At 39.6% G+C, this 27,442-nt stretch overlaps 2 protein-coding genes across 5 annotated transcripts in view; one reads left to right on the plus strand and one right to left on the minus strand.

Moving 5' to 3' along the window:
• Nucleotides 1-24,997, minus strand: part of LOC134225141 (cytochrome P450 4d2-like) — a 53,882-nt gene extending 28,885 nt beyond the window's left edge. Inside the window, exon 1 of one of the 3 annotated variants that reach the window (XM_062704980.1) lies at nt 24,898-24,997. Coding sequence is in view for 1 of the 3 variants with exons in the window: in XM_062704979.1 (XP_062560963.1) it covers nt 8,121-8,274 (154 nt within the window). In the remaining 2 variants the exon portion in view is untranslated. Of the gene's footprint in view, nt 1-8,120; nt 8,290-24,483; nt 24,595-24,897 lie in introns of those variants that run through there. The other 2 variants (XM_062704981.1, XM_062704979.1) reach the window with 2 other exon arrangements.
• On the plus strand, nt 47-24,885 carry LOC134225143 (cytochrome P450 4d1-like). Of its 2 annotated transcripts, none has more exons than XM_062704983.1 (4): nt 47-169; nt 23,136-23,596; nt 23,662-24,459; nt 24,531-24,885. In XM_062704983.1, exons 2-4 carry the CDS (start codon nt 23,251-23,253, stop codon nt 24,698-24,700), a joined length of 1,314 nt encoding a protein of 437 aa, XP_062560967.1. In that variant the 5' UTR covers nt 47-169; nt 23,136-23,250; the 3' UTR covers nt 24,701-24,885. The 2 variants fall into 2 exon arrangements, with proteins under 2 accessions (XP_062560967.1, XP_062560966.1); XM_062704982.1 differs by lacking the exon at nt 47-169 and having other exon boundaries at nt 22,934-23,242; nt 23,317-23,596.
• Nucleotides 24,998-27,442: the final 2,445 nt, after the last annotated feature.

Consider the following 27,442-nt stretch of genomic DNA (forward strand, 5'->3'; position numbering starts at 1 on the left):
CGGTCATCTATACAATGCAGTGGTTCGGCGAGAGAACAGCAGCAGCGCCGACCAATCACGCAATGAGGAAATCAAAATAAACAAACACCAGCTGGTTTTGTAAAATGAAAACATGAGCCGTTTCTAGAACAACATTAGAAAATATAGTGAGAGGATTTCTGTACAAGGTGTAAGTAAGACAAATAAGACAAATATTACAAATAAAACAAATAAGACAAATAAGACAAATAAGATAGATAAGACTAAGGAGGAAAATAAAGTAAGTTTCTCCAGGAATTCCTTCGGAAATTCCTCCAGGAATTCCTTCGGAAGTTCCTCCAGGAATTCCTTCGGAAGTACCTCGAGTAATTTATTCGGAAGTTCCTCCAGGAATTCCTTCGGAAGTTTCTCCAGGAATTCATTCGAAAGTTCCTCCTATTTTGTGCAAAGATAGGATGATCGATTGTTAGCAACGGCATTGCAATGTCATAATGCGACAATCGCACTGCAAATGAACAAACATGTTCGGTTCAAAGATAACTTAGGAAAATGGTAAGCCATTTTATGATAAACTGCAAATTGTGAATTATATGTTTATTATTAAATATGCGCCAAAATCAAAAGATTTCAATTTTTATTCAGGAAGTTTGAATGCACTTCAGATACTCTGGGGGTACAATCATGCGGGGCTTATTGTATACGGCTATAGCTTCGGAACGCATACTTTATTGAAACGGGCTATAGGTTACAATAGAACTATTACTTTCTTGCTCCCGGATCTAAGATTCTTGCAATCATGTTAATAATATGGTTGCACGAATATGTTATCCATAATGCCACTGCCAGATAGTGGGAGTTAGATTGTAATAAAATAGCACAAATACCCTATTCCCGTCCGCAGCGTTTACTATTCTGGCGCATCTCAACCGAATGGCTTGGTTTTTGGTACCGTTCTGACTCAAATCCCGAATATGACTCATATTCCGAACACTGACGTTTTAGCGCCCTAAAACTAAAAGTGTCATTGATTTTCCGCACGAAGAAACAAGATAACAAACAAATTCAAACTCCTGTGGAGAAAATTACACGAATAAAGTTAAAATGGGCTTTTAAAAGCTAAAATTCGGAATATGAGTCATGTTCGGAATTTGAGTCAAAACGGTACATGGCTAGTATTTGTTGATTTCTAGTTGGCGCAACCGGGTTTTATCGACTCGCGCTTCTTTGTCGGACTCAACAATACGACTATCCCTTCTCTGCTAACTCTTCCAAAGGTCCAAGGCTCGTATTCTTCCACCAGTGATGACTCGATGCTCTGACTACCATTGGACAGAGGTACCTGTTTGTCCGTAGCTAGAGCAGAGATTCTTCTGTCTGTCGTAAAATCGCTGAATCGTGGTACACGCACTCACCAGTATACACCCCCAGCAACAAACATATTGCACATCGATCACAGTAACTTTTATATGCCCGAATTCTCTCACAATATGGTTACTTCAACAAGATTGGCTCAACGTGTGCTGCTTTGGATATCATAACCATGTAACGCTAGTGAGTTATTTTTATTTCAGGATAGTATTATTTAATAAACATACTCCACTATATCCACCTATATATTACAACAAATAAACTAGAATAGTGGGCGAAAATTTGGAATGAAACAGAATCCCTACTAATTTTACTCTAAGTCGAATGCAAAAGTTGGAATTGCGAAAAGCATTATTACCACTTGGGGTTTTAAAGTTAAAATTTTAAATTATCGTACCGTCGTTGGGGATACAACGGGTCAAATGGGGTGAGAATGGGTCACTGTTTCAACTACATAGAATGCTTGTAGAATAGATTTAATGTATCTGAGAACAATAAAACTGAATTATAAGTGACCTCTTTGAACTATTTTGTCATCCGACCTCCAGACTGTCGATGAGGGCTCGGACGTCACCCCTGACTACGGTATCCAACATTTTTTTTATATTTTAAGATATGGTAATTTTGTTCTAAACCAGTGACATAAGTAATCGAATGAATTATCTTAAAATATGACTACATTCCTCAATGCACCAGACTGTTCTACGTAGTTTACGTTGGGCGGTCGTGTCTTGTACATAACCCTTCAGATTTTTTCAGTTGCGTGAAACCGATGCTGAGTTGGGTCGTTCTTCGAAATTTCTGAAATCTATGATGGCGCGGGCGTTATGAGAGAATATTGTACTTGTAGCTGTGGCTGTCGAGCTTACTGACATCAAGTACCAGGTTTCTTTAGATCCTGTGTTGATTTCTGTCGCGATGTTGGCTCAGATGAAGTTCTCGCTGGATGTTCGTCATTCCCGTCAAGATGTTGCGGATGGAGAATGCATGATTTTATCGGGTTTAACCTGTTAATTTTAACCGGAACATTTCGCATAATTTTCATTTCGATTTCTATTAAATCAATTATGTACAAGTGGAACCGAGAGTGTAATATAATTTAATCAAACATATGTAATAATCTAAATGTTTAGAAAAATAAACAAAAAAATGAGCTCGATTTTTATTGAATTTTCAAAATACTATTCCCAATTAGGTAAATTGACAGAAAATTCATTTTTATTTTAAAAGCGCCACATAGTAAATTTTATTACTGGATTGTAGTTAAAACAAACATAAACGTGATAATTTTGACTGCTCTATTTTGCTTTTAGGCCATGGTAAAAATAAACGCTTATTAAGTTTGGTACAAACGCAACATATAGTCTGCACAAATCTAGTGGCGTTGTGTTTTTAATTTAACCCTACAATATAGTAATTTTAACTGCAAAGCTGCTCTCAGTGTTCGGAATTCACATGATAATTTCTTCAGAATTTTCACTGGAAGTTGCACCAATGGAAGTTCCTGTTCAGTTTCTGTTGAGTATTCTTCGAAATTTATACAGGAAATTCTTCATAATTGTAGGGGATTGCGCCTAATAGAATGGTTGTTGTAACGTTTTCTCAGAATAGAATAATTAGGACAGCTAGGTTGACATAACCAACCCAAACGTTAAAACAGAAAATTCTTCGGAACATCCGCGGGAGCAGTGACGGTAAATGTCAAAAAAAATGTCATGGGATTGCTATTACTAATTTGCTAATAACTTTTTTTCAAAAATCATTTACAATTCGGATTAATTGATTAACATTCAATGCTTGAAGGATCCTAGAACTTTGTCAAACAGATCGTTGTTCTAAATACAAAGTGTGAGGCAGGAGAGCGTAATTTAAAAAATGTCGCGGAATGTTATGACATGTCATTGACAAAAATTCGGCTCTCACGTCGCCAATTTCAGATTTAGAGCAATGACCTATTAGAAAAAGTTTTAGGATCCTCTGAGGGCTACATGTTTATATTAAAAACACAAATGTGATTAACTTGTGAAAAAAGTCATCAACAAAATTACATCGAAATGACATTTCCCGTCACTGCGCGGGAGATTCTAAGAAGTTTTCACGGTAAACTCTCTCGAATTTTTATGAGAAATTCTCCGGAATTTATAAGAAAAAAATCTCAGAGTTTCCGCGGGAGATTGTTCAAAATGTAGATTTCAACAAACAATTCTTTGGATTTCAACGGAAATTTTTCGAATTTTTTTAAAGGAAATTCTTGGAAAATTCCATTGGCCGAAAGCGATGCACGGCCGAACGGGTAATTTGGTCGAACAAGTTGTTTGCCCTAATAGGTCGTCCTAGCCGAAATGATCGTTTGACCGAAAAGGTATGAAATTGTAGAAATTTTATTGGCATAACTTGAACTTTTTGGATTTTTTTTTGTGGGAAATAAAACAAATTCTTAATTGAGAATTTTTTTTTTATTTGTGGAAACTTTTAACTTATTTGTTGTTTATACCCTGATTGGCAACTTCCTATATATTTTATCAAAAAAAAATCTAATTTTCCAAGGAAATTTTATTTTGCTGTCGGTCTCACCATCTACGTCGTACGTAGATGAAGATGGAATAACCATTGCAGATATGCAAGTCTCCATCGACGAGCTGTCATTAGTTGCGAAAGGCTTGAAGATGAAAAAAGCTCCGGGTCCGGATGGAATATCAAACGTGGCTCTAAAAACTGCGATACTGGCGTTTCCAGAATTGTTCTAGTTCTTGAAGCCACCGTTTTTTGGCGTGTCGCAATGCTGTTTATGAAGTTTAAACCTCCATTCATATTGTACCGATTACATTTCGCGCAAGTAAATTTCAATAACTTAAGTTATATTGTTCTGTTTTCGTAATTTATTCAGCATTTTTCGTGCGGTAATGGCTGCCAAAATGGTAGAAGACGATTAGGGTTACGGCGGCTGTTCCGCAAGGTTCCATACTAGGCCCAACGCTGTGGAACGTTATGTACTGAAACTGAAGTTGCCCAAAGGCGTGAAGATCTTCGGATTCGGGGACGATGTCGTCCTTGCGATAACCGGAGAGTCGCTGGAAAAAGCAAAAATGCTGGGGGCGAAAACGACCGACGCAATTGAAAACTGGATGAATGGAGTCAAGCTGCATCATGCTCACCACAAAACAGAAGTGATGCTGGTCAACAACTGCTGAAGGATCCAGCGGATGCAGATTACCGTAGGAGTGCACGACATACCGTCCATGTGGGCTTTGAGCCACCTAGGAGTGATGATCGACGACTGGTTGAATTTCAACATGCCGACTATTCCTGCGAAAAGGTGGCTAAAATGGTCTGTGCGTTTGGAAGGATCATGCCGAACGTGGGTTGTCCGAATGGCAGTATTAGGCGTCTTCTGGCAGTAGTATCATCCTCGGAGTTTCAGCCTCGGGAGCTACGCTGAAGACGAAACGTTACTGCAGGAAATTAAATAGCGTGTTTTGTCTAATGGCCATCCGAGTTGTGAGTGCGTACCGAACCATTTCGTCGGAGGCAGTTTGCGTTGTCGCAGAGATGATTCCAACCTGCATAACCCAACCCCATGAAACAAGCACTAGTTCTTGAAGCAACCGTTTTTTGCGTGGCGCTAATGCTGTTTATGAAATTTAAAGCTCCGTTCATATTGTACCGATTACATTTCGCGCGGGTACTCAATTATCACAACATGATTTTAGATTTTAAAAATATAAATTTCAATAACTTAAGATATATTGTTCTCTTTTCGTCATTTATTCAGCATTTTTCATGCGGTAATGGCTGCCAAAATTTAACTCATGTTCTGGAACGGTGCAGTCTATTTGACGTTCGGTTTATGTCGTTTGACATCGCAGCGACCACCATCATCAAGAATCGATAAGTGGATAAAGACAATTAATATAGGGTAAAACGTCCTATCGTTGTGGTATGCCCTAATGTTGCGTTAGTGTTAAAGTAGTCCATTCTGGATATAATACCAATGCAAACAATTGTGGGTACGCTAAAACTCTTCGAATTAACGACTAGAACAGCTTTTGTTTAGCAAAATTCCGTTCAATACGATGAAAAATCAACATTTTTCGTTAAAAATTTGAATCCTTTGAGCCTATTATTGCGGTAGTACTAAGGCACATTATGAACTGTTAGGAAGTTGAATAATTCATCTTCCTTACCCTTTAGAGAGCGGGCATTCCAATTTAGAACTTTCACACAATTATTTGGATCCATTAAAACGGAGTCCGATAACAATTTGTTGTGTGTACTTTATTCCAACCTGAACAGCTTCCCAAGCAACACCTCTTGTTTCTCAGTGAGTAACAACAACTGTGGTGTGACTTACTAAAGGTCTGACTTATGCACAACGCATCGTATTTGGAACTCCTCTGTGACACAAAAAGCATAAGAGGTTGAGTCTATTTGCAACATCTTGCGGCTACAATGAAAATAAAAACACAAAAACCAACCGGAAATCCAACCATGGACCTTGAGATTTGCAACCTTCTACTATAACCATCGTCAAAGGATCTCGGCAAAACGCGGCAGTCCCCCTCCCTTGCAATCTGAAATGAAACCTTGATCCTCTGAAGGTTACTCAAGATTTCATTCCGAAAGCCAGAAAACTCGGCAACAGATACCACAATTGGCGGAATCCTTTGTTTCTTCGCATGGATCGAACCACCTGGGCTAGAGGTAGATTCGATTTGCTCAAATTCGTCATCAATCAAATCTAACTGATTGCTCAGTTCGATAGGAGAAGAAATAATGTCAACGTTAGATATAGAAGGAATATCTGAAGTCTCCAGCTTCCTTTTATTTTTTCCGCGCTTGGGCAGAACGGTCTTGAAACCTTGTTTCTTTGAAGGAAGTGGAGAATTCAGAGACTCCCCCTTCCTCTTGTTTTTATTAATGCCCATTGCCGAGCGTGGAGACGTGACCTTCTAAGTGGTTTTTTTTTTCCAGAACGGTGTCCCTGCAGGATTACCACCGCTTGTCGGAATTTTACTTCCGCAAACAGGTCCAACGTAAAACGAAGGCACGGGTCCTTGCAAAGATCGATCGTAAGCACTGTTGAAATTAAAATAGCTTCGGGTACCTAGTATTAAAAACTTCCTTCCGCAAAGAGAGAAAATGGAACCATACAGCACGAAAGCACGATGCGGTCTGTGATCAAATAGAGTTCGCCGCCATACTCTACGGACACGAGACAGTAGACTGGTGACGTGCAGCCATGGACCGAGCTAAATGGAGAAGACTTTTATTTACTGCACAGGCTACTCCGGCATAGGTGCCAATAAACAAATAATCATTGCAGGATTTCATTTTTACCATCTATTCCTAAGATGTTGCACACGCCCCTTTTCTGCTTGATTATCGAAAACAAGGCTCTGTTTTATCAGTTTTTGCATACGACTTTACTTTTCTTGTTAGATGACTCATATTCGATATAAATATCTATCATGAATATTTCTTTGGAATATGAGTAAATATTTTTCATGAATTTAAATGGTCCGTATTGATATTAATGTATCGCACTGAAAAATTGCGAAACAGGATATGCTTAGGGGCCCTCCTTAGCCGTGCGGTAAGACGCGCGGCTACAAAGCAAGACCATGCTGAGGGTGCCTGGGTTCGATTCCCGGTGCCGGTATAGGCAATTTTCGGATTGGAAATTGTCTCGACTTCCCTGGGCATAACAGTATCATCGTGTTAGCCTCATGATATACGAATGCAAAAATGGTAACCTGGTTTAGAAACCTCGCATTTAATAACTGTGGAAGTGCTTAATGAACACTAAGCTGCGAGGCGGCTCTGTCCTAGTGGGGAGATATAATGCCAATAAGAAGAAGAAGAAGATATGTATACTTACATCCTAAACTAAAATTACCATCATCTGTTAATAATTTCAGAAAATATTAGTAAAAAAAAACACGGTGATGCTATTTTTATTTCACTCAGTGTACCTACTATGTACAGTCAAAAAAGCTAAGAATAGTAAAAACCTAATATCATCTTCGATTAGAAGAGCATAACTAAAACTTAACACAATTTTAACATATTGTGATCTTTATAACTTATTTTGATACAATTTTGTTCTTAGTGGCCATTATCTTTAAAATGTTGTAACAGGATTTTAACATAATAAGATTTAAAAAATGCTTAATACCGAATTGCCCAACAGTAGGCAATTAAAATATATGTAGCAAAGTCTCCTGCCATAGATATCACACACGCTGATATAATTTCAAAAAGTTGTCTAATTTGTAATGTTCTTAGTTTCATGTTCTTGAAAAATATTCTTGTTCAGAAAAAAAACCAATATTTCTGAATGTTGATCACAATCTGGAGACCTATCACTACCTGTAACTGCACAGTAAACAATATATTTTGTATCTGATTCTGTTATAAATTTCTAACAAAATATGTTATTTTTATGATAAAATTGTAACAAAATTTGATAGAATTTTGTTTCGTGTAGTGTTATTTTTAATAGAATTTTTGATATTTTAACAACATCCTGCACCATATTTCTAACAAATTTTGTTATAAAAATTTTGTGTAACATAATAACATATGATGATATAATTTTTATATGACCTTCTAGTCGGGTCACTTATAAAAAATGCACAAATTCTTCTACGATAGAAATGATATGAAATAGTAGATACAATAGAATTGTTCAAAATTCTTATATAGAATTAAAATAAATTGAATTATGTTCAATTACTACGCATCAACTACTTAACAAGAAAGACGGAACATACCTTCAGGCTTGAGATTCCAGTAAAGATAAGCACATCCCAAAAACGGTACACTAGCTGGACCGGCAACCTTTACAGCCTTTTTCTTGGCTATATCTTTCAGGCAAAAATCAGAAACCAATAGTATCAAAGTCACCGCAACAACAAACCAAAACATTTTGCCTGTTCGCAATTGAAAACTTTCACTTTCGATCGCGTACGTTCAACTAATCTGCGCCCCAGTGGGGCACATTATTAATAATATCAGTATGCGATGATAAGAAGCTATTTTTCGCATGGGAAATGTGATAAGATTACCGAATCGAAAACTGAGTTCATATGAATGGGAATTGGAATTGGATTATTCTTTTAAGCTCGATAATACAAAACTTTCCATTGTTGATTCCAAAGTACAACTGACCCGAGATTCTTGGCGCTAGGATCCATTCTGGTTGTATGATGGCTTTTACACCATAGGACTTCTATAAAACAATCCATCAATGTAACATGAGTATGTTGTCCATTGGTTGAAAACTAAGTAAAGCCGGTGTGGTTTGAGGAAGTACATCGCTTTACGGTTGAACTAGCTCATTAACCTCCCATCTCTCATCAAGTGAATAACTCACGTCAAAATTCAGACATCAGTTAATGTAAGATAATTGATTCGTGTGAACGGGACGCACTGAGCTGGAACCAACCAGCAAGCTGGGCTGCTGTTACACATTTAATGTAGGATCATTTCCGTTGATAACAGTTACTTCGACTCTTATGTTTGTGGATGTTTCAGTGACAAATTGATTGAAATCGGACTTTTTAATTTTTTCTGAGTTTATGTGCTTCTTAGTAACAAAAATAAAACTATTGAGCAATAATGTCAATCAACATGATTAACTGCCCTACATACTGATAATAACGAAAATACAGAATCAAATCTGAAACACCGTACGCTGTATATAAGCGACTTGTTATGGATGAACGATGCCGGCATTGGATTACGGATTTTATCCACCAGTATCAAATGAGCCAACATATCTTACTATAGCACGCACAAGTCTTCCCTGTTCAGCAACGATATCAGTTCACTGTTATTAAATCTCGACCGGTGTTTTGCGTATTTATTATATCAGTACTAATCTGGACCTAAGGATGTTCATGATAAGTAACATCTAATCAATCGATAAATTGCACCAGTTCTGGATGCGGCGTTTCAGTGGTGCACGATCGGTCATTCATCGCGGGTAATCTACGATAAAATCAGACGGCTGAATAGTGAACGAAAACGCTTGACGGCAATCATGTCGATCTATCTATCGTTTTTGGCGATCTGCGGTGTGGCGTTTGTAATTTATCGCAAGTTCGCAAGAGCTCTGGAATTATCAAAACAGTATCCAGGCCCACCAGCATTACCAATTTTGGGAAATGGATTGTGGTTTCTAAACAAACAGCCCGATGGTGAGTTATTGTGCTTGTAATGCACTGACTAAGAAACATACGTCCTTGAATTTTAGGTTTTGCTTTGGGTTTCTGGTGTAATAGTGAATAACGTCACGTGGGATATCCTCATTTTTCTCGACGGGATTACTAGTTCTTCATTAATGAAGTTAGAGATAACAATAAATAATAACAAAAATTAGTTTTCCTTTAAACATAACCAACATAATATCAAAAATGGACCTTCGGACCATTAGTACCATCATGGAGTTCTGGAAAGAACTCAAATGAGTTGTTATGGTGGCAAATTGAGTGAGGTCGCATCGCATAATGTTGAACAGCTTTCAACCGCGCAGCTCAAAAAAATATTTCAAATTAATGTTGTGAGCGTTCTAACGAGTTATAACGTGCTTTGAAGCACAGAGGATCATGAATTTCACTGGAAATTTCAAATATGAATCCGAGCTGGCGGTTCGCTCTATCGATGGTTGGCTGATTGGAAACGACTGTAAATAGCCTGTCGTCCGACAAGACACCAAGATTTACGACATGTTCAATGCGTTGGAGTGTAAGTACCTGCAATACTGTAGTCGGAAACCATATCATCGACAGTGCGACGAAAGATATAAAGTAACACATCATATTTAGAACAAATTTATCTTCAAATCCAAATCCAAAAGCCTCTGAAATTCCTAGCAGTTCACCTAGGTTTAAAACAACGAAGTAAACTTGTGAAAAATCACGTAACCACTAAATTTCACTAACACCACTATTTTTACCTGATGCACATAAAACGTAGCGGTATTTTTTTTTAGTTCTTTATTCAGGTGTTTTTTTAATTCTAGATTAAGTTCAACACCGAAACGTAGCGGTAAAGCGTGAACACTAAACTGCCGCTAACCGCAAGTCAGACTTATCTGGATATGGCGTCCATATACCGATAAGTCTGACTTGCGGTTAGCGGCAGTAAATCAAATATTCATAAATTTCACCAAAATTAACTGTATGATATATTGCGACATTTACTCCTATTTGGACTTACCCTGAATAAATGATTATCACAGTCGAATCTCGCACACGATTTCGCAGTGCGTCAAGGCTACTGCACAGTAAGGTTATCTAATTTTTTCATACAATATTTATTTTGAAATACCTTATTTTGATTAGCCTTGCATCTGATAGTCAACAAATTCGATAGTCAACAATAAAAATAGTTTGTTTTCATCATCGTCTCAAAGCGTTTGACAGAGCGAAGTTCGAAAACGGTGTGAGGAGGATATCACAGAAAGCTAATCAATTGTGAAAAGAGCAATACGTGAATATCATGTCATTGAAGCATTGGCTGAGAACTCACTGTCAGCTGTCAGATTTTTTTTGTCTTTATTAAGGAGACTTTCAGCCCGAGGCTGGCTCGTCTCCGATTTCAGAATCATGATTAACAACATTTGCAGTCTTGTGTGTCAGTCTGTCATGTGTGCAAATAAGTCCAATTATCCAGAAATCATTTGCACAAAGGCTAGTATACTATTTACCATCTTTTTATCTGTTCTGCAATAATGCATCCATATACGCTTGTAGCAAATTGTCTCAAATCATGAAGAAATCAGCCAATTTAATTCGAACCTCCACGTCCCATTCCAAGGCACATAAGTACATTCGATTCCTTTCTGCGGCGTTCCGGTTTCCAACCATAGAATTTCAAAATGAAATTTTTTTTTTTTAATTCTTTCGTTTATTTGGAAGGCTCATTTGCCGTGAAGCGTTACGGAGCCGGAATCAAGTTTTACAACTCATTTCTCGATTCTTAAATATAGTATTAGTTTTGGTAAACCGAAAGACTCGCGGTTTAGTCGAGGTTAGGGAATACAATCATACAGTAGGAAAGCCTAGGATTTTTGGATGCGTAATTACGATGCTGATGTTAACAAAGTTGACATTCCTCGCATTTTCACATGTGTAACGGGACAAACAAACTTTTTTTTGTGAGACAACGACGAGAGGAAGACGTACGGAAGGGATTAACGACAGACATTGAAATGTACAACAAGAGGCAGACATTCGTAATGGGGTACGACAGACAAGGGGATGGGCAGACAATGATTACAGTCTTACATCAGCAACTTTCAAAAATTGGACCAGGTGGGCCAGGGACATGTACTCGAGATCAAGGCCCGACAACACTTCCCTAATATCTGGTTTGAGCTAATCACCGTGGATTTCATTAATTGAAATTGATTGGCTTTTTTCGGTGACGATGAAATCAAAAAGGCATTTTTCACGTTACGCGTTTCGGCCTACTATTCTTCAGCCATCATCAGACGTAATTCGCTAATGCGACCATTTCCCTTCCTCGGTCAAACTAAGGTCAAACTAGTTTGACCGAGGAAGGGAAATGGTCGCATTAGCGAACTACGTCTGATGATGGCTGAAGAATAGTAGGCCGAAACGCGTAACGTGAAAAATGCCTTTTTGATTTCATCGTCACCGAAAAAAGCCAATCAATTTCAATTAATAACTTCCCTAATATGCTTTGGTTGTTTTCCTCGGACCCGGAGATGTTTAGTTAGCGCAGATCTGGGGCCACGATGCTCCTCGCACGCACATACGACACGTTCGATGTCCTGATAATCCTCGCCGCAAACACAGATATTTCCTTCCGAGAACCCCACTTTGAAAAGATGTGCATTTAAAGTTTAGTGATTGGACATTAGATGACACATGGTTCGAATGAAGTCTCGTCCCATATTCAATTTGTTGAACCATGGACGCTTCGACACCTGCGGGCGAATTGAATACAGCTATCTGCCCATCTCCCCATTTGTCCATTTCTGTTGCCAGCTGTTCAAGGTTTCCTGTCGAGCTAATGTGAAAAATTCATCGAAAGTGATTTTCCGATCGTAAATATCACCTTCCATAGCGCGCACCTAAGCCAAAGAGTCCGCTTTCTCATAGACCCAAGCCATAGCGAAAAGGCACTCAAAGCTTTCCGTATCCCATTCAGAAGATACGATGAGTGCTTAACCGGTTTCATTGACCGAACAGCCTTAGAACTTAGACTGTCGGTGAAGATTAAAAAGTGGTCAGGAGGTAGAGATGCGATTTGCTCGAGTGAATAGTGTATAGCTATTAGCTCAGTGGAAAACACCAGTAGAGTCATCCGGTTTTGACCAGTGTGTGAAAAGGCTTCTAGCAACTTCTTGCTGGCGTGTCCGTTTTTGTTTGCAAATAATGGAGATACGACCTCCACACAAAAGAAGTCTGGTATTCCATGAACATCCTGCTTCATGGACAGATCAAAAGTAACAGAGGAACTGTAAGAGTCTAAGAAGTTAGCACAATTGGTGTCAACCGAAGATGGGCTTACCTCCAGTGTCATATTCTTCTTCTTCTTCTTATTGGCATTACATCCCCACACTGGGACAGAGCCACCTCACAGCTTAGTGTTCATTACGCATTTCCACAGTTATTAACTGCGAGGTTTCTAAGCCAAGATACCATTTTTGCATTGGTATATCATGAGGCTAACACGATAATACTTTTATGCCCAGGGAAGTCGAGACAATTTCCAATCCGAAAATAGTCTAGACCGGCACCGGGAATCGTACCCAACAACCCTCAGCATGGTCTTGCTTTGTAGCCGCGCGTCTTACCGCACGGCTAAGGAGGGCCCCAAGTCAGCGTCATATACCAGTGGTAAATACTCATGAATCGAGATTGAGGGTTTTGTTCGAGCAGCATCTCGAAGTTGTCAATGATCAATGGATTGAGAACCTCACAACGGGTGTGGAACCGGAGCGATAATTCCGCGAAACGATCTGTTAGTGACAGTACTCCCGCAAGTTCTTCCAAGCTCATCGTATGAGTCGACTATATACATCCTAACGCGATACGGAGACAGTGGTACTTAAGCCGCGGACTGGAAGCAGAAACTACCATATTCGAGGACCGACAAAATGGTTGTTCGATACAACGTCATAAGATCTTCGGCATCCGGGCTTCTGGATGGCTATCACCTTCACTTGCCTCCAGTCATCCGTAACAATGTTACACTCGAGTAATCGATTGAACAAGCTCAATAGGCGCCTCTTCGCGACGTCTGGGAGGTTTTTAAGCAAATTGAACCTAATTCTATCCATCCCAGAAGCGGAATTGTTACATGAAAGGAGAGCAAGCGAGAATTCAATCATCGAAAAGGGGCGATCCATATCATCCCTGTTAGCAAAAGTATCACGTAACTCTTGCTTCACCGGTACCGAATCCAGACAAACTTTCTTTGCGAAGTCAGGTATCCACCGCGACGAGCTTTCACGATCTTCGTTTAGGGACGACGCGTTGCGCATTTTTCTCCCGACGGTCCACAGAGTTTTCATTGAGGTTTCGCGCGATAAACTTTCAACAAAAGTGCGCCAATTTCCGCGTTTCTTTACATTGACCAGTTTCTTGAACTGGATCTCGAGCGCGATGTACCGTCTGTGAAGTACGATCGAACCGTGTTTCCGAAATTCTTTAAACGCGGCGGATTTCTTGCGATAAAGTTGTGAAACAGATTGATTACGTCCATTGGATATCGAGACTTCGATCGGCAAATGATCACTACCATGGGGATCTTGGACCACCTTCCAAGTACAGTCCAACGATAATGAGCTCGAACAAATGGAAAGATTCAGACGGCTATCTCTTGCTGGAGGAGCCACTCGTGTAACTTCTCCTGTATTCAAAATTGACATATGAAAGTCGTCGCAGAGGTCGTATTTCATTGTTGAACGGTTGTCGTCGTACAGTTCCCCCAGCCTGTTCCGTGGGAGTCAAAATCTCCCAGGAGCAATCGTGGCTCGGGCGGGTCCGCGACGTTAGGCATAAGGACGTTAGGCATAAGTACGTTAGGCATAACGGGCGTTAGGCATAACGGACGTTAGGCACAATGTACGTTAGGCATAATGTACGTTAGGCATAATGGACGCTTGGCATAATTCTGCTTTCTTTATGTCATGAGCTGTTCTTTGGGTCATTTTATGCCTAACGTCCATTATGCCTAACGAACATTATGCCTATCGTCCGTTATGCCTAACGTACTTATGCCTATCGTCCTTATGCCTAACGTACTTATGCCTAACGTTATACCTATCGTACTTATGCCTAACGGGGTATACCCGGCTCGGGCATAACCGAGCTGATGTGCGAGAGATCTCTACGAGATATCGCGGTTTTTGGAGAATAAGATATATCGAGGCGATACTGAGGTCCTTTCATCGAATAGTCACCTGACATGCGACAGCTTCGGTGCCAGACATCGGCGCAAGATCGGCTCTATAGAAGGAGTGCTGTTTTTTATCCCTAAAAGCACATCTGGTGTTATCCAAGTTTCACATAAAGCAAAAGCATCGCATTGTAATTTGTCATCTACAAATTTTAATATATCTAATTTTGGAAGAATACTTCGACAGTTCCACTGTAGAATCGAAATCATATTACCCTTATTGACTAAGTTAGCCATCGAAGGATACAAATGACTCGAGGAGGGGCATTTTTGAAGCCAGCTGCTTCATGAGAGGAGTCAGAATAGGACGAACAGTTTTGACCATGTTCTTCACGGGGTCGGAAGCATCAAAGAAGTTGAGGATGAGCTCCACGATGCCAGAAAGTGTGAACATTGGAGCGCTTGGGAGTTCTTCTGTTCGCTCTTTATGCTCTCTTTCCGACTGAGAAATCGCAAAAATTGGGGCATCTGGGATTTTAGATGTTCCAGGAAGCGGTGGAAACTCTCGATCATCCCAATGTGAAACCACAAAAGTTGAACGTTTTTGAGTATTTCCACCCGCTTTGAATTTGACCATGTTGGATTGGGGCTCATTATGAGGCTGCTTTCTAGGCTGCTGAAGAGACCGCTTCTGGTGGAGCATGTGGAGGGCTTTCATTACAATAGGCACATTTCGGTGCCGTCTTGCACGCTTCCTCCACATGCTCTTCTCCGCATGATGCACAGCGAGGTTTATTGCAGCAGTACTGAGCGGTGTGGCCCAGATGCTTGCAATTAACACAATTCATCACCTTCGATAGTTACATACAGCCGAAGAGGTAGACGAAGTTTGCCAATCACTACGTAGTCAGGCAGTGCGGACCCGGAAAAGGTGACGCAGAAAGAGTGAGACGGGGAATAACTCCGCTTCTCTCCCTCCTGCGACACCGAATAGGGGAGAACGGTCCAAAATGCACCCCTTAAGCTTTTTCGATGTTTTCGCCCATATAAACAAAAATACCCAACCATTTCAACGTATAGGTGCAAAATTTACAAACCCAGCTACATTTCACAATGATCTTCTATTCAAAACAATAAGGTTTTCATGACTTTCTAACGCATTTAAAAAATGTTTTAAAAATAGGCCTGGGGCAAAACGCCCGAATGGTGGTCTAAAATGATTCAATTGCATGTAAAATGATGGTGAACGCATGGTTGTTTGTTTTTTTCTTATTGGATTGAACTACAATCTTACTGATGTGGTTGAAGAATAGCAAATCGTTCAATTTGAGTGAATATGAAGGGATTTTGCCAAATTTTTCCAATGAAGCTCAATGATGGATAACTAATTATGAATTGTAATGGTAATATTCGTTCATAAATGTTCTACAACAGATTATATGAGTGATTTTATGAGTGAGGCCATTTTGCCCCAGGGGTGCATTTTGGACCGTTCTCCCCTACATTTGTTTGTAATCCAGTATCGCAACAAAAGGCAAAGAAGCGTTCTTGAAACGACCGAAACCTTGTTTCAAATCGTCGCATGTCATACTTCCCTCCGTCACCACCCCCGCGATCTCACACACTGCTGACGTTAAATAAACCTTATATTCGAGAGTGAAAAGCTCGCATGTGGCAATCTCGTTGGCTTGTTTGCGATCACTGACCGTGACGCGAAGTTTACTGGACCCAACCATGTCAATGGTCGTGACAGACGAGAATCGCTTTTCCAGATCTCTGCCAATCTGGCTGATATTCAAACGTTTGCCTTTGGGTCGAAAGAAAACAACATACGGTCCACTAGAGTCGTGAGGGTAGACCTTGAGACGGGGGCTCGTAGAGGAAATTTTAGCGTTGCTGGTGTCCATTTCGTTTTGGTTTGGAACACCCGAATGCAACGAAAAATCTGACATAGAATACGAAGTACCCCCGCCATCTTCGCCTTCGCGCATTGTGGACACCAAAAGCGCCGCTGCAACGAGGCACAATCTATTTTGAAACTGAACAATTATCACAAGGACAGAAAAAAACACACACACAAAATGATGAGATGGGAATACGAGTAAAAAAGAAGGAAAAAAAACTATTCCAATAAGATGGAGAAGAGAGGGGAACAATGAGAGGGAGCTCAAGTAAATACTTGCATTCACACTGCTGTGTCGCCGGCTAACGGTTCTGGCAGCACACACTGGCTGGATGGACACTGCCGGTGGTGCGGTCGAAGCGAACCACGCTGTTGTTAGTGTTCTCGCCGCAGACAACACTGCAACTGGGTGGATGGATGGTGGCAGGACGGCAGCGTCTGTGTTGGTGGAGACGCACGATGGATGATGACTGTCGGCGTGGGACGATGATGCCTGCGTCTGCGATGGACGCCGAAAAAACTGCAAAATTTTGCGTTGTCTTGCAAAAGCAACGAAATGGTTACTTAACTGCTTCAGCTAAGCACCACTTCCACTCAAGCACTATGCTTCAAAACACTTTCGAAAAAAAAACCCTACCGGTACTTCAGGAAAAAACCAAAAGAGAAGCAGACCGTACGCGGACTTAGGGTAAGACGGTATAATGCGCCCCATCTGGCCAAAACGCCCCCCTTTTTGCCTTTCTCGTATACTAAGTATACGGTAAAGGCTATATGATCGCTCCAAAAACAAACTTTTTATAGAAGGCCCGGAGACCCATAGTGTTATATACCAATCGACTCAGTTCGACGAATTGAGGTGATGTCTGTGTGTGTGTGTGTGTGTGTGTGTGTGTGTGTGTGTGTGTGTGTGTGTGTGTATGTGTGTGTATGTGTGTGTGTGTGCGCAAAACTACTAAAAAAAATATCACTCATTTTTCGGGCACTTACCCTTAACCGATTTGCTCGCAACAAGTTGCATTCGACGCAGAATCCTGTCCCATTGTTTCCTATTTGAAATTGGCCAGAGCGGACTATGGGATCGAACATTATGGCCAAAATACAAATTCTTACGAAAAAATCGCGTAAAAAATGTCACTCATTTTTCGGGAATTTATCCTCAACCGATTTGCTCGCAACAAGTTGCATTCGACGCAAAACCCTGTCCCATTGTTTCCTGTTTGAAATTGGCCAGATCGGACAATGGGATCAAAAGTTATGGCCAAAATACAAATTAAAACAATAAATCGCGTAAACAATGTCACTCATCTTTCGGGCACTTATCCACAACCGATTTGCTCGCAACAAGTTGCATTCGACGCAGAATCCTGTCCCATTGTTTTCTATTTGAATTTGGCCAGATCGGACTATGGGATCGAAAGTTATGGCCAAAATACAAATTCATACGAAAAAATCGCGTAAAAAATGTCACTCATTTTTCGGGCACATATCCTTAACCGATTTGCTCACAACAAGTTGCATTCGACGCAGAATGTCTCATATTTTCTTATTGAAAATTGGCCAGATCGGACTATGGGCTTAGATGTTATGGTCAAATTACTATTTATTGTGAAAAAGAGTTCGAAAAAGTCTAGCTCACTTTTTTAGCACTTAGACTTCATCTATTGACGCTCGCAACAGATTGCATTCGACGCAGAATCTTGTCCCATTGTTTTCTATTGAAAATTGGCTAGATCGGACTATGGGTTCGGAAATTATGGCTGAAACACCATTTTTGCCTTTTTCTACGAAAAGGCTGTATGTTCGCTCCAAAACCAAACTTTCACAGAAGGCCTGGAGACTCATAGTGTTATATACGTATAAGCTCGATGAACTGCGATGATGTCTCTGTGTGTGTGTGTGCGCGCACCAAAAGTGCGAAAAGTTTAGCTCACTTTTTCGGGAACTTATCCTCAACCGATTTAATTCCAACTATAGATAGTAGAATATATAGATGAGCGAAAGCATGGCTGAGTCGATTTTTCTGCCCGTGCACACGCACATATGACGTCACAGCCCTTAACGTTTCCATTGAAATCGTGACGTCATGCTCGTTTGGAGACACGTTTGACAGTTCGTTTGGAGACAGAGGATTTATCTTCACTCATCTATATATTCCACTATCTATAATTCCAACAAGTTTCATTCGACGTGGAATCCTGTCGTATTGTTTTCTATTGAAAATTTGGACCATGGGCATAGAAATTATGGCCAAAATATACTATGTGTTATAAAAAAGCGAGTAAAAAAGTCTAGCTGACTTTTAATGGACTTACCCTCAACCGATTTACTCACAACAAATTGCATTAGATGCGGAATCCTGTTCTATTTAGAAAGTTGGCCAGATTGGACTATTACCTTTGAAATTATGGCCAAAATACTTTTTGCCTTTCTTGTGCAACAAAGTTGTACCGAAAGGCTATAATTTCTTTCCGAAAACGAACTATCGGATGCTTCCACACTGATACACTTCCTTCCTCTTCATACGGGAGTTTGGTAGAAAGACGGTCATGAGATTTATATCATAACAAATATTGCCCTTCGCTCGCTTGATGGGAATGACATTTCGTTTTCTTTTGTGTAGTCGGAGCTTCAGTTCAATTTACATCCAAAAGTGATATCCTTAAAATACATGACTGGGTAAAATAAAACAGGGTATGTACGTCAAAAAGATTGAAAAAGGAAACAAAATGTCGTAATTCTTATTAGCATATTGTAGATCAAGCTGAAAACCGAACCGAGGTTTCGCGACAATCGCATTTTCTCGCATTTCCGGATGTTGCAACTGCATCGCGAGTAGTGCGCAACTGTGCCATAGTCGGGCACCACTCGCGATGCAGTCGCGACATCCGGGAATGGGACAAAATATGATTTTCGGTTTTGAACTGGATCTACAATATCTTTGCCATAAATAATCTGATTTTCATAGAACGGACAAAGAAATTTGTCTGTTTTTACTCCTAGCTACTAGCTCATCTATTTTCAAGCACACACATTTTACGAAGGTCGAGAAAGGCATCATCACCGCTAGGTGGATTAATCTGGGTTTTAATTCTAGAAAACTATAACTAACTGAGGGTCAAAATCAGTTGGTACCTATAAATATTTGTAAAACCATCGTACTATGTGAATGTGGAAGTGTTTTTGTATTACATAATGAAAATAATAGCAAATGTAACTTTTCATGTTTGTTTGCTCAACATTCTGGAGCGACGCTAGCATACTATCCGCAAAAAATGCACGGGAACACTTAGTTGGGCAACAAAATAACTTTTCTCAGTGGTTAATATGATATAAAATTGCTTCCATCTTCAAAAACGTAACGATTTTTGCAAATATGTTTTACTGGCCAAACCGCCCCAGGGTAGTCAGGACGATATGTTCTTACCAACTGGACACAAGCGCGGCGAGCTTGCAGCAGTTGCTTTCAAATTATATGGAAATTATTGAAATGTAAATAAAACCTGATTAAATGGACTTATGTTGGTTTTTTAATGTCAAGCACATGATGATTTGTAACCTTTTTATTATGGGATTGATAAAATACTAATGAAGGGCTTTGGAACGTCTTTGGCTAAGGTGGGCGTATTGCCCAGGCACTTTTTGAAATCAATTTTTTCACGACTTTTCAAAAAAGCATTATTACGTGTTATCTGTAATATTTTTATATGACTACTCACGGACAATGCATTTGCGACTTCTTGCACTACCAAATAACACAAAATTTGCATAAATTGCGATGAAAAGTAAAAAGTTATCAAGGTTTTGCCTTAGGGGGGGCATATTATACCGTCTTACCCTACAACCGTCTCGCTCGGACGCTCGACGTAGAATGAATGAAAAATAAATCTGCGGTACGAAATTATTTATTCACGCTATAGAAGTTTATTTGTTTATTTGTGTTTCTAATTCTTAAAAAAAATATTTCATTTCAATTATTTTATTTCTTCTAATTGTCAAAGCAGAAAAATAATTAACCTTCAAACCCATGAAGCAGTCATGTAGCCTTTACGTGAAATGTCGATCGACTTACCGCAACTATTGGAACAATGTATCAATAATTGGAGGTTTATTTTTAGAGCACAAATCCTTATTTTGAGGCTTGAGAAGTATACTCCTCGTAGAAAAGGGATGAAGAGCTGTCAGATCCATTGCTCAGAAAAGTGGTAGTGAATTCCCATTAGTTCTGAGTACTTAAATAGCGTACACTTACAAAAATTAGAAGGGTTGTGTACAAGGCACGACCCTCCTTAGCCGTGTGGTAAGACGGGCGGCTACAAAGCAAGAGCATGTCGAGGATGGCTGGGTTAATTCCCGGTGCCGGTCTAGGCAATTTTAGGATTGGAAATTGTCTTGACTTCCCTGGGCATAAAAGTATCATCGTGATAGCCTCATGATATACGAATGCAAAAATGGTAACTTGGCCTAGAAACCTCGCAGTTAATAACTGTGGAAGTGCTTATTGAACACTAAGCTGCGAGGCGGCTCTGTCCCAGTGTGGGATGTAATGCCAATAAGAAGACAAGGCAGGACCGCTCGACGTAAACTATGTAAAACCTCGTAGGGCCGATTTTTTCCCCTCCGCTTAGTGCTTAAGCCCGGTTTAAGTGTATGGGTAAGCACCGCTTAAGAGTTAAGCGGTGGTGAAGAAATTGTCTCTTAGTGCAATGGGAATCGTAAAATCACGTAAATATTAGGTTTTTCGCAATTTTTAACCAAAAATTATGTGAAGTGTAAAATATTTACATTACAAACAGATCGTAATCTGTTTTCAGCATACAAATTTTCTTCAAGCACCGCCGACGGTAATCACAGTTGGTACTTGGACCGCTACCGGCGAAGACATCGTCTTTTGAAGTCAATAAAAATGATATTTTTGAGTTTAAGACTTTTAAAGACATGTTTTGGGCTGATCAACGTCTGTTGCTGAAAAGGTAAAATTTGGTGGATGCTAAGAGGTCAATGTCAGTGTCAAACGAGAGGTCAATGTCAATGGAGTCAATGTTGGTAAAACTGCTTGACCGTCTCACAGAGGGTCGAATCCTTAAAAAGAGGGTCAAAAGGTAATTTTTCAAAATGATGTATTGTATTTTTTAAATATTTTTCGCGCATTATACAGGTAATAAAACATCGTAAATTACTTTGGTTTTGTCAATTTGACGATATTGTGCCCATTGGGGTACCTTTGAAGTTGGCATGAAAACTATTTTTACACCATTGATAATATATAAATATGAGGTATGATATCTTTGCAATATTTTTCTAATTTGTTATTGAATCATTTCGAACTCAATACATCTTCGAATATACCATAATCAACTATCAATCGCATACATTGTATCACAAATTCATGAAATGTTCACCCTTGGCTTATGGAGTTGAATATGGGCTTATTTCGCAATTCACTCATTTCGTGGTGTTTTCATGTGGTCGGAAAACAATTTACCCATCATTATCCAGCGCTGAAAATCACATGGCTACTAGTTTACATTATAAATTTTCAAACTAAACCAAATTTACGACCCGCTAGGGCCCGCAGGTTTTTTCCGAGGCATTTGAAAATGACGTAAAATACATGAAAATGTATGTATATGTACTGAATGCTACAGCCACAACAATCGTTATGAATGTAGTTGAAAGTGATAAAATTTCATCCCAGTAAGTATAATAAACCCAATAGTTCTCATTTTAAACCATATTTGTACTTTTGACCGTCTTTTAATTTCAATCCGCCCCACTGTGTGCCTGTACGCCGCATTAGTCCTAAGGAAATAAATAATAAATAAAATAAATTAATTCCTTCGGAAACAAAACACTCCTGGCATACAAGAAAATAATCACATCATTTTATCAAATACTAAAAATAATTACAACTGTTCTCCCCGATATCACGGGTTTTTCATTTTTAATTTTGTTGATTTTTATTTTCCTGAAATTTAGCATAAACATTCTTTATGGTCGTAACTATAATTATAGTTTACCGATCTTATCAGTACTGAAAGTTACAATAAACAGTATTCGAATTCTGAGAATAGTTATGTACAGTATCCCACTATGCTGTCTCTGTTATAATGAGGAAAAAGTAACCGAAGGCACTGTGATTAGATAATTTTAACAAACACAATCAGCTAAAAAATACCGAACATCGCTCATAATTGCGTGAGTGTGTAAAGCTGGCCGAAATATCAACTTCAGCACATAGCACAATGGACGCACGGATATGTGTGACCGATCACAAATAAGTCGCATTACGATTTGCAGAAAAAGAAATGTATTTTAAACTTCCTAAACTTTTGGATGGCTATAAAAATATCGTAAGAAAATAAGTTTCTAGACATAGATCCAAACCTTCGGATCTAACGTGAGCGATAAAGTAAAACAAATCAGATTTTTTATATTGAGGCACTTAAGAACAATTCTTCGATCGACTGCATGTGGCACATTATTCATATATCTATTTATACGGTTTCAGAATTTCTGCCGATCATTCAGCATCTCACCAATTTGTATGGCACTGTGGTACGATTTTGGCAAGGTCCTCAATTTTCGTTATACGTGGGAGATCCCAACATAATTGAAGTAAGGCTATGCTTATGTTAACATCTTTAATCCATCCCTCTTCTCTGATCACGACCTCTGCTTGTGCTTTACAGACCATTCTTACCGACAAAAACTTGACCAATAAATCCGGCGAGTACGACTACCTCTCCGACTGGCTTGGCGATGGTTTGCTTCTGAGCAAGCGACACAAATGGCACGCCCGGCGGAAAGCCATCACTCCGGCGTTCCATTTCAAGATCCTGGACCAGTTCGTGGATGTGTTCGATCGCAACGCTGCCGAGCTGGTGGACGTCCTGGGCAAGCACGCCGACAGCGGCGAAACATTCGATATGTTTCCCTACGTGCTGTTGTATGCCCTGGATGTCATCTGTGGTAAGTGTGAAAAGGGCAAAAGCATATGCATATTGAATAAATACATAATGCCAATAATGTTTTAGAAAGTGCAATGGGGACGTCTGTGAATGCTCTCCGCAATACCGACTGCGAGTACGTTCAAGCAGTCAAAGCAGCAGCTAACATATCAATCAGACGTATGTTCGATTTTATTCGCCGAACCCCTCTGTTTTATCTGACTCCGAGCTATCAGAGACTGAGGAAAGCACTGAAAGTCCTTCACGGTTATACAGATAAAGTCATCAAATCTCGTCGGAAGGAGCTCATGAATAAAACAAACGAACAAGACGGTGTTTCAGACGAATTTGGGGAGAAACGAAGGGATGCTTTCCTCGATATGTTGCTGAAAACAAGTATTAACGGTAAACCGTTGACCGATCTGGAAATCCGTGAGGAAGTGGATACTTTTATGTTTGAAGGACACGACACAACAACCTCGGCAGTCGTCTTCACGCTATTCAACCTGGCTAAGAACCCAGAAATTCAGCAGAAAGTCTTCGACGAAATAGTGTCAGTAATAGGAAAGGATCCGAATGAACGAATAGAACTATCTCATTTGAACGACCTGGACTACTTAGAGATGTCGATTAAGGAAACGCTTCGACTTTATCCTTCGGTCCCAATGATTGGTCGAAAGTGCGTGGAAGAAACTACAATCAACGGCAAGATCATACCTGCTGGGGCAAACCTAATCATCGGAATCTATTTCATGGGTAGAGATCCCAAATATTTTGACAACCCTTTGCAATTCATTCCTGAAAGATTCGAGGGCGAAAAGTCGGTGGAGAAATTCAACCCATATAAGTATATTCCATTCAGTGCTGGTTCGCGGAACTGTATCGGTGGGTTACGCATCAAACACTTACCTTAATATTGTTCCAAATTATTTAAACATCGTGTTATTTTCTGACAGGTCAAAAATTCGCTCTCAATGAGATGAAAAGCGTGATATCGAAGCTTTTGCGCCACTACGAGTTCATCCTACCACCGGGCTCTCCTGACGAACCCACGCTAGCATCTGAGTTGATTCTGAAACCGCACCACGGAGTCCAACTGCAGATCAAGCGCCGAACACTTAGCTAACTGAGGTCACGTACCTCAATGATTTCATACCTCTACGACTCGGATTGTTCGAACAAGTTTTACAAACAACTAACCGAGAAGCTGTTCAAACTTGTGATATGTAGAAAATCCCAGGCGCTAGATGTAAAGTGATAAACCAATGTAAGTCACCAACCACCATGTGATTAAAATGTGATACAATAATATATGATAAATACCAGTCTTGTCTAATCAAATGCACCGAACCGGCTCGACCAAAACAAAAATAATACCGGTGGTGCCATCACTAACCGATGAGTGACGAAGTCAAAACTGAACTTGACCCTGTCGTTGGCTGATGTTTAGTAGGTAGTAAGTTAACAGGGTGGCAACATTGAAATCATGCACTAGTTTCAAGTATTCCTGCCGAATATTTCTTCAACTCTATGATACATTTCTGAGTAACCATAAATGCTCCGGAATATTTCGAAATATTAAAACCTCTATTGATTTTTATTTAGGATACTGTGCAGAATTGTATGAACGTGTGATTCCCGATTTTATTGTTCAAATATAGTTCGCAATAGACTACGAAAAAACGGCTTGAACTAGATTGGTTACAATAAAACTTAATATAATTACTTATTAATTCATGGAAAATTACGGGTAAACGTTTAAAGTTTACAAACTATTCAAAGTGTAACAGTTTTGCGTTGCTACCCTGTACTTCAGAAGGTGTGTCAACTGGACTTGTTTTCCTCTAATTGCTGGACAAAAATTAGATGCATACAAGCATAGGTACAAGGTCTCAGAATTGCGCGCGTTCGATCTCAGGGTACGCTTTATTTCGCATTCAAGTTTATTCAGCTAGCTACGGTTTGCGATGTTTATTTCATAAAGCGGAGCGAGTTTAGTGGAAGGCCGATTTATACCCATCGTTTATTGGCGAGTGCGCTCAAAATTGCATGTAAGTATCCCACTATGAGTGCAAGATTCCCCGTTTACTAAATTCTTATGGACCAACATCGTTACGATCTTTTGACGAGTTAGTAAATTTTCAACCAACACCCCATATTTTAATGATATCGTTGCATAATTCCTTTCGAAGCAGTACACGAAACTTGTATCGTAGAGAATGACGTTCATAAATAGGTCCAAGAGGTCCAATCAGTAGAAGCATAAGTATTAGAACGCTAATGGCGCTTCAAATCTTGTGATCAACATCTAGTACGCATGTACTGGTGGCGGTCGTTAATGTGTCAAATTTTTTATCATAGCAACCCGATTTGAAATTGTTTGTTTTTAAATAAGCAGTTTGTTATTGCCTATCGGTTTCGATGCGCGGTTATTCAACATGGGACTAAAGTATGTGCTTGAAAGCTCGTCGTCTTCTTCTAAGCAGAGCTAGGATAGGATGTGACAACTCAATTGAGACTGCCTTGTTGTTTTTTAGTCGGTTGCTCTGACGAGGTGATCGCCAGTGCAGCCAAAGTAATTTGGTACAAAATCTTCTGAATATCATGTATCAAAATTTGATGTTTTTCTTCCCGTTCCATCCACTATTTATGTAAGAGAAGTGAAAGACTAACAGAGAGAAGCTTTCGCTACTGAAAAAATGACTTTGAGATCGAAAATGACAGAAAGGTGAATGGTAATGCTTAAAATCAACAGTTTTAAACCTTACAACCCTTGAGAATAATTTATATGGCGTTTACAGTTCAATATAAATTTATTTCTTACCAAAAAACTGGAACTCAAAAATTTACATATTTTGCTTAATATCAACTTTAAAAACGTGTTGCAGGGCCAAACTAACAACATGCTGCCCTACGGAAAACGCGCCGCTAGCAATCGAAGTAATCGATTGTCATTTTCAACCAATCAGCAACCGGTACGATTGTGACAGCAAATCGGTACGATTTTTACTGACTACTTGTCACATCCTATCCTAGAAGCAGAGGACATCTAGGAACAACGCTCCACAGGTGTATAATCTGTATTTTCACAGTCCGTATGAACTTGCTTAAATAGTGGAAGAGGCCCCAAAACAGGCAAAACGCCTTGTACGTTAGTTGCTTTAGGGCGTTTTGCCTCGCCAAAATGTTAGATGTTTCATCAAAATGTGGAAAATTTCGGGTTTTCCAACCTTCCTATCTGTTATTTTGACACTTTTTTCGCCTAACCAACATAATTCCAGGTCTAGCTTCGTTACGGCCATGCCAAATACAGTAATATCCCCATTTTATCATCCCCCCTCCCTGATGTATTTTGGGGTGATAAAAAGGCATGTGACAAAATTGAAAAAAAATATTTTCGTTTTTTTTTTAATTTATTCCACAAATATGAATCATTTTATGCCTGGGAAAGGCCAAATGCGTGAACGGTACCCATTATTTCTTGTCGAAATTGCTCACAGAATATTTCCCAGGTACTCAGAAGTCGTTCGTACTAAGCTACAGGCGGTGAAAGTTATTTCATGAAAATCAATGTTGTTTTTGGTATTATTTACGAAAATAAAAAGAATGACAATTTTTTTTGGGGTGACAAAATCGGGTCGAAAACGTGACAAAATCGGGACGTGATAAAATCGGGTCGAAAACGTGACAAAATCGGGTCAACACTGTACGGTAAATATGAGGGAATACCCAAAAGGCGTATTGCCTTAGGAGGGCGTTTTGGGGCATCTTCCCCTATGTAGGTTAGGCGAAAAAAGTTTCAAGATAGTGTAGGGCAGCGGTTCTCAACCTTTTTCTTGAGAGGTACCCCTTAGAACTTTCGCATTGA

This window comes from Armigeres subalbatus, chromosome 3 (genome assembly GCF_024139115.2).
Source record: "Armigeres subalbatus isolate Guangzhou_Male chromosome 3, GZ_Asu_2, whole genome shotgun sequence".
In the NCBI taxonomy this organism is placed as follows: Eukaryota; Metazoa; Arthropoda; class Insecta; order Diptera; family Culicidae; genus Armigeres; species Armigeres subalbatus.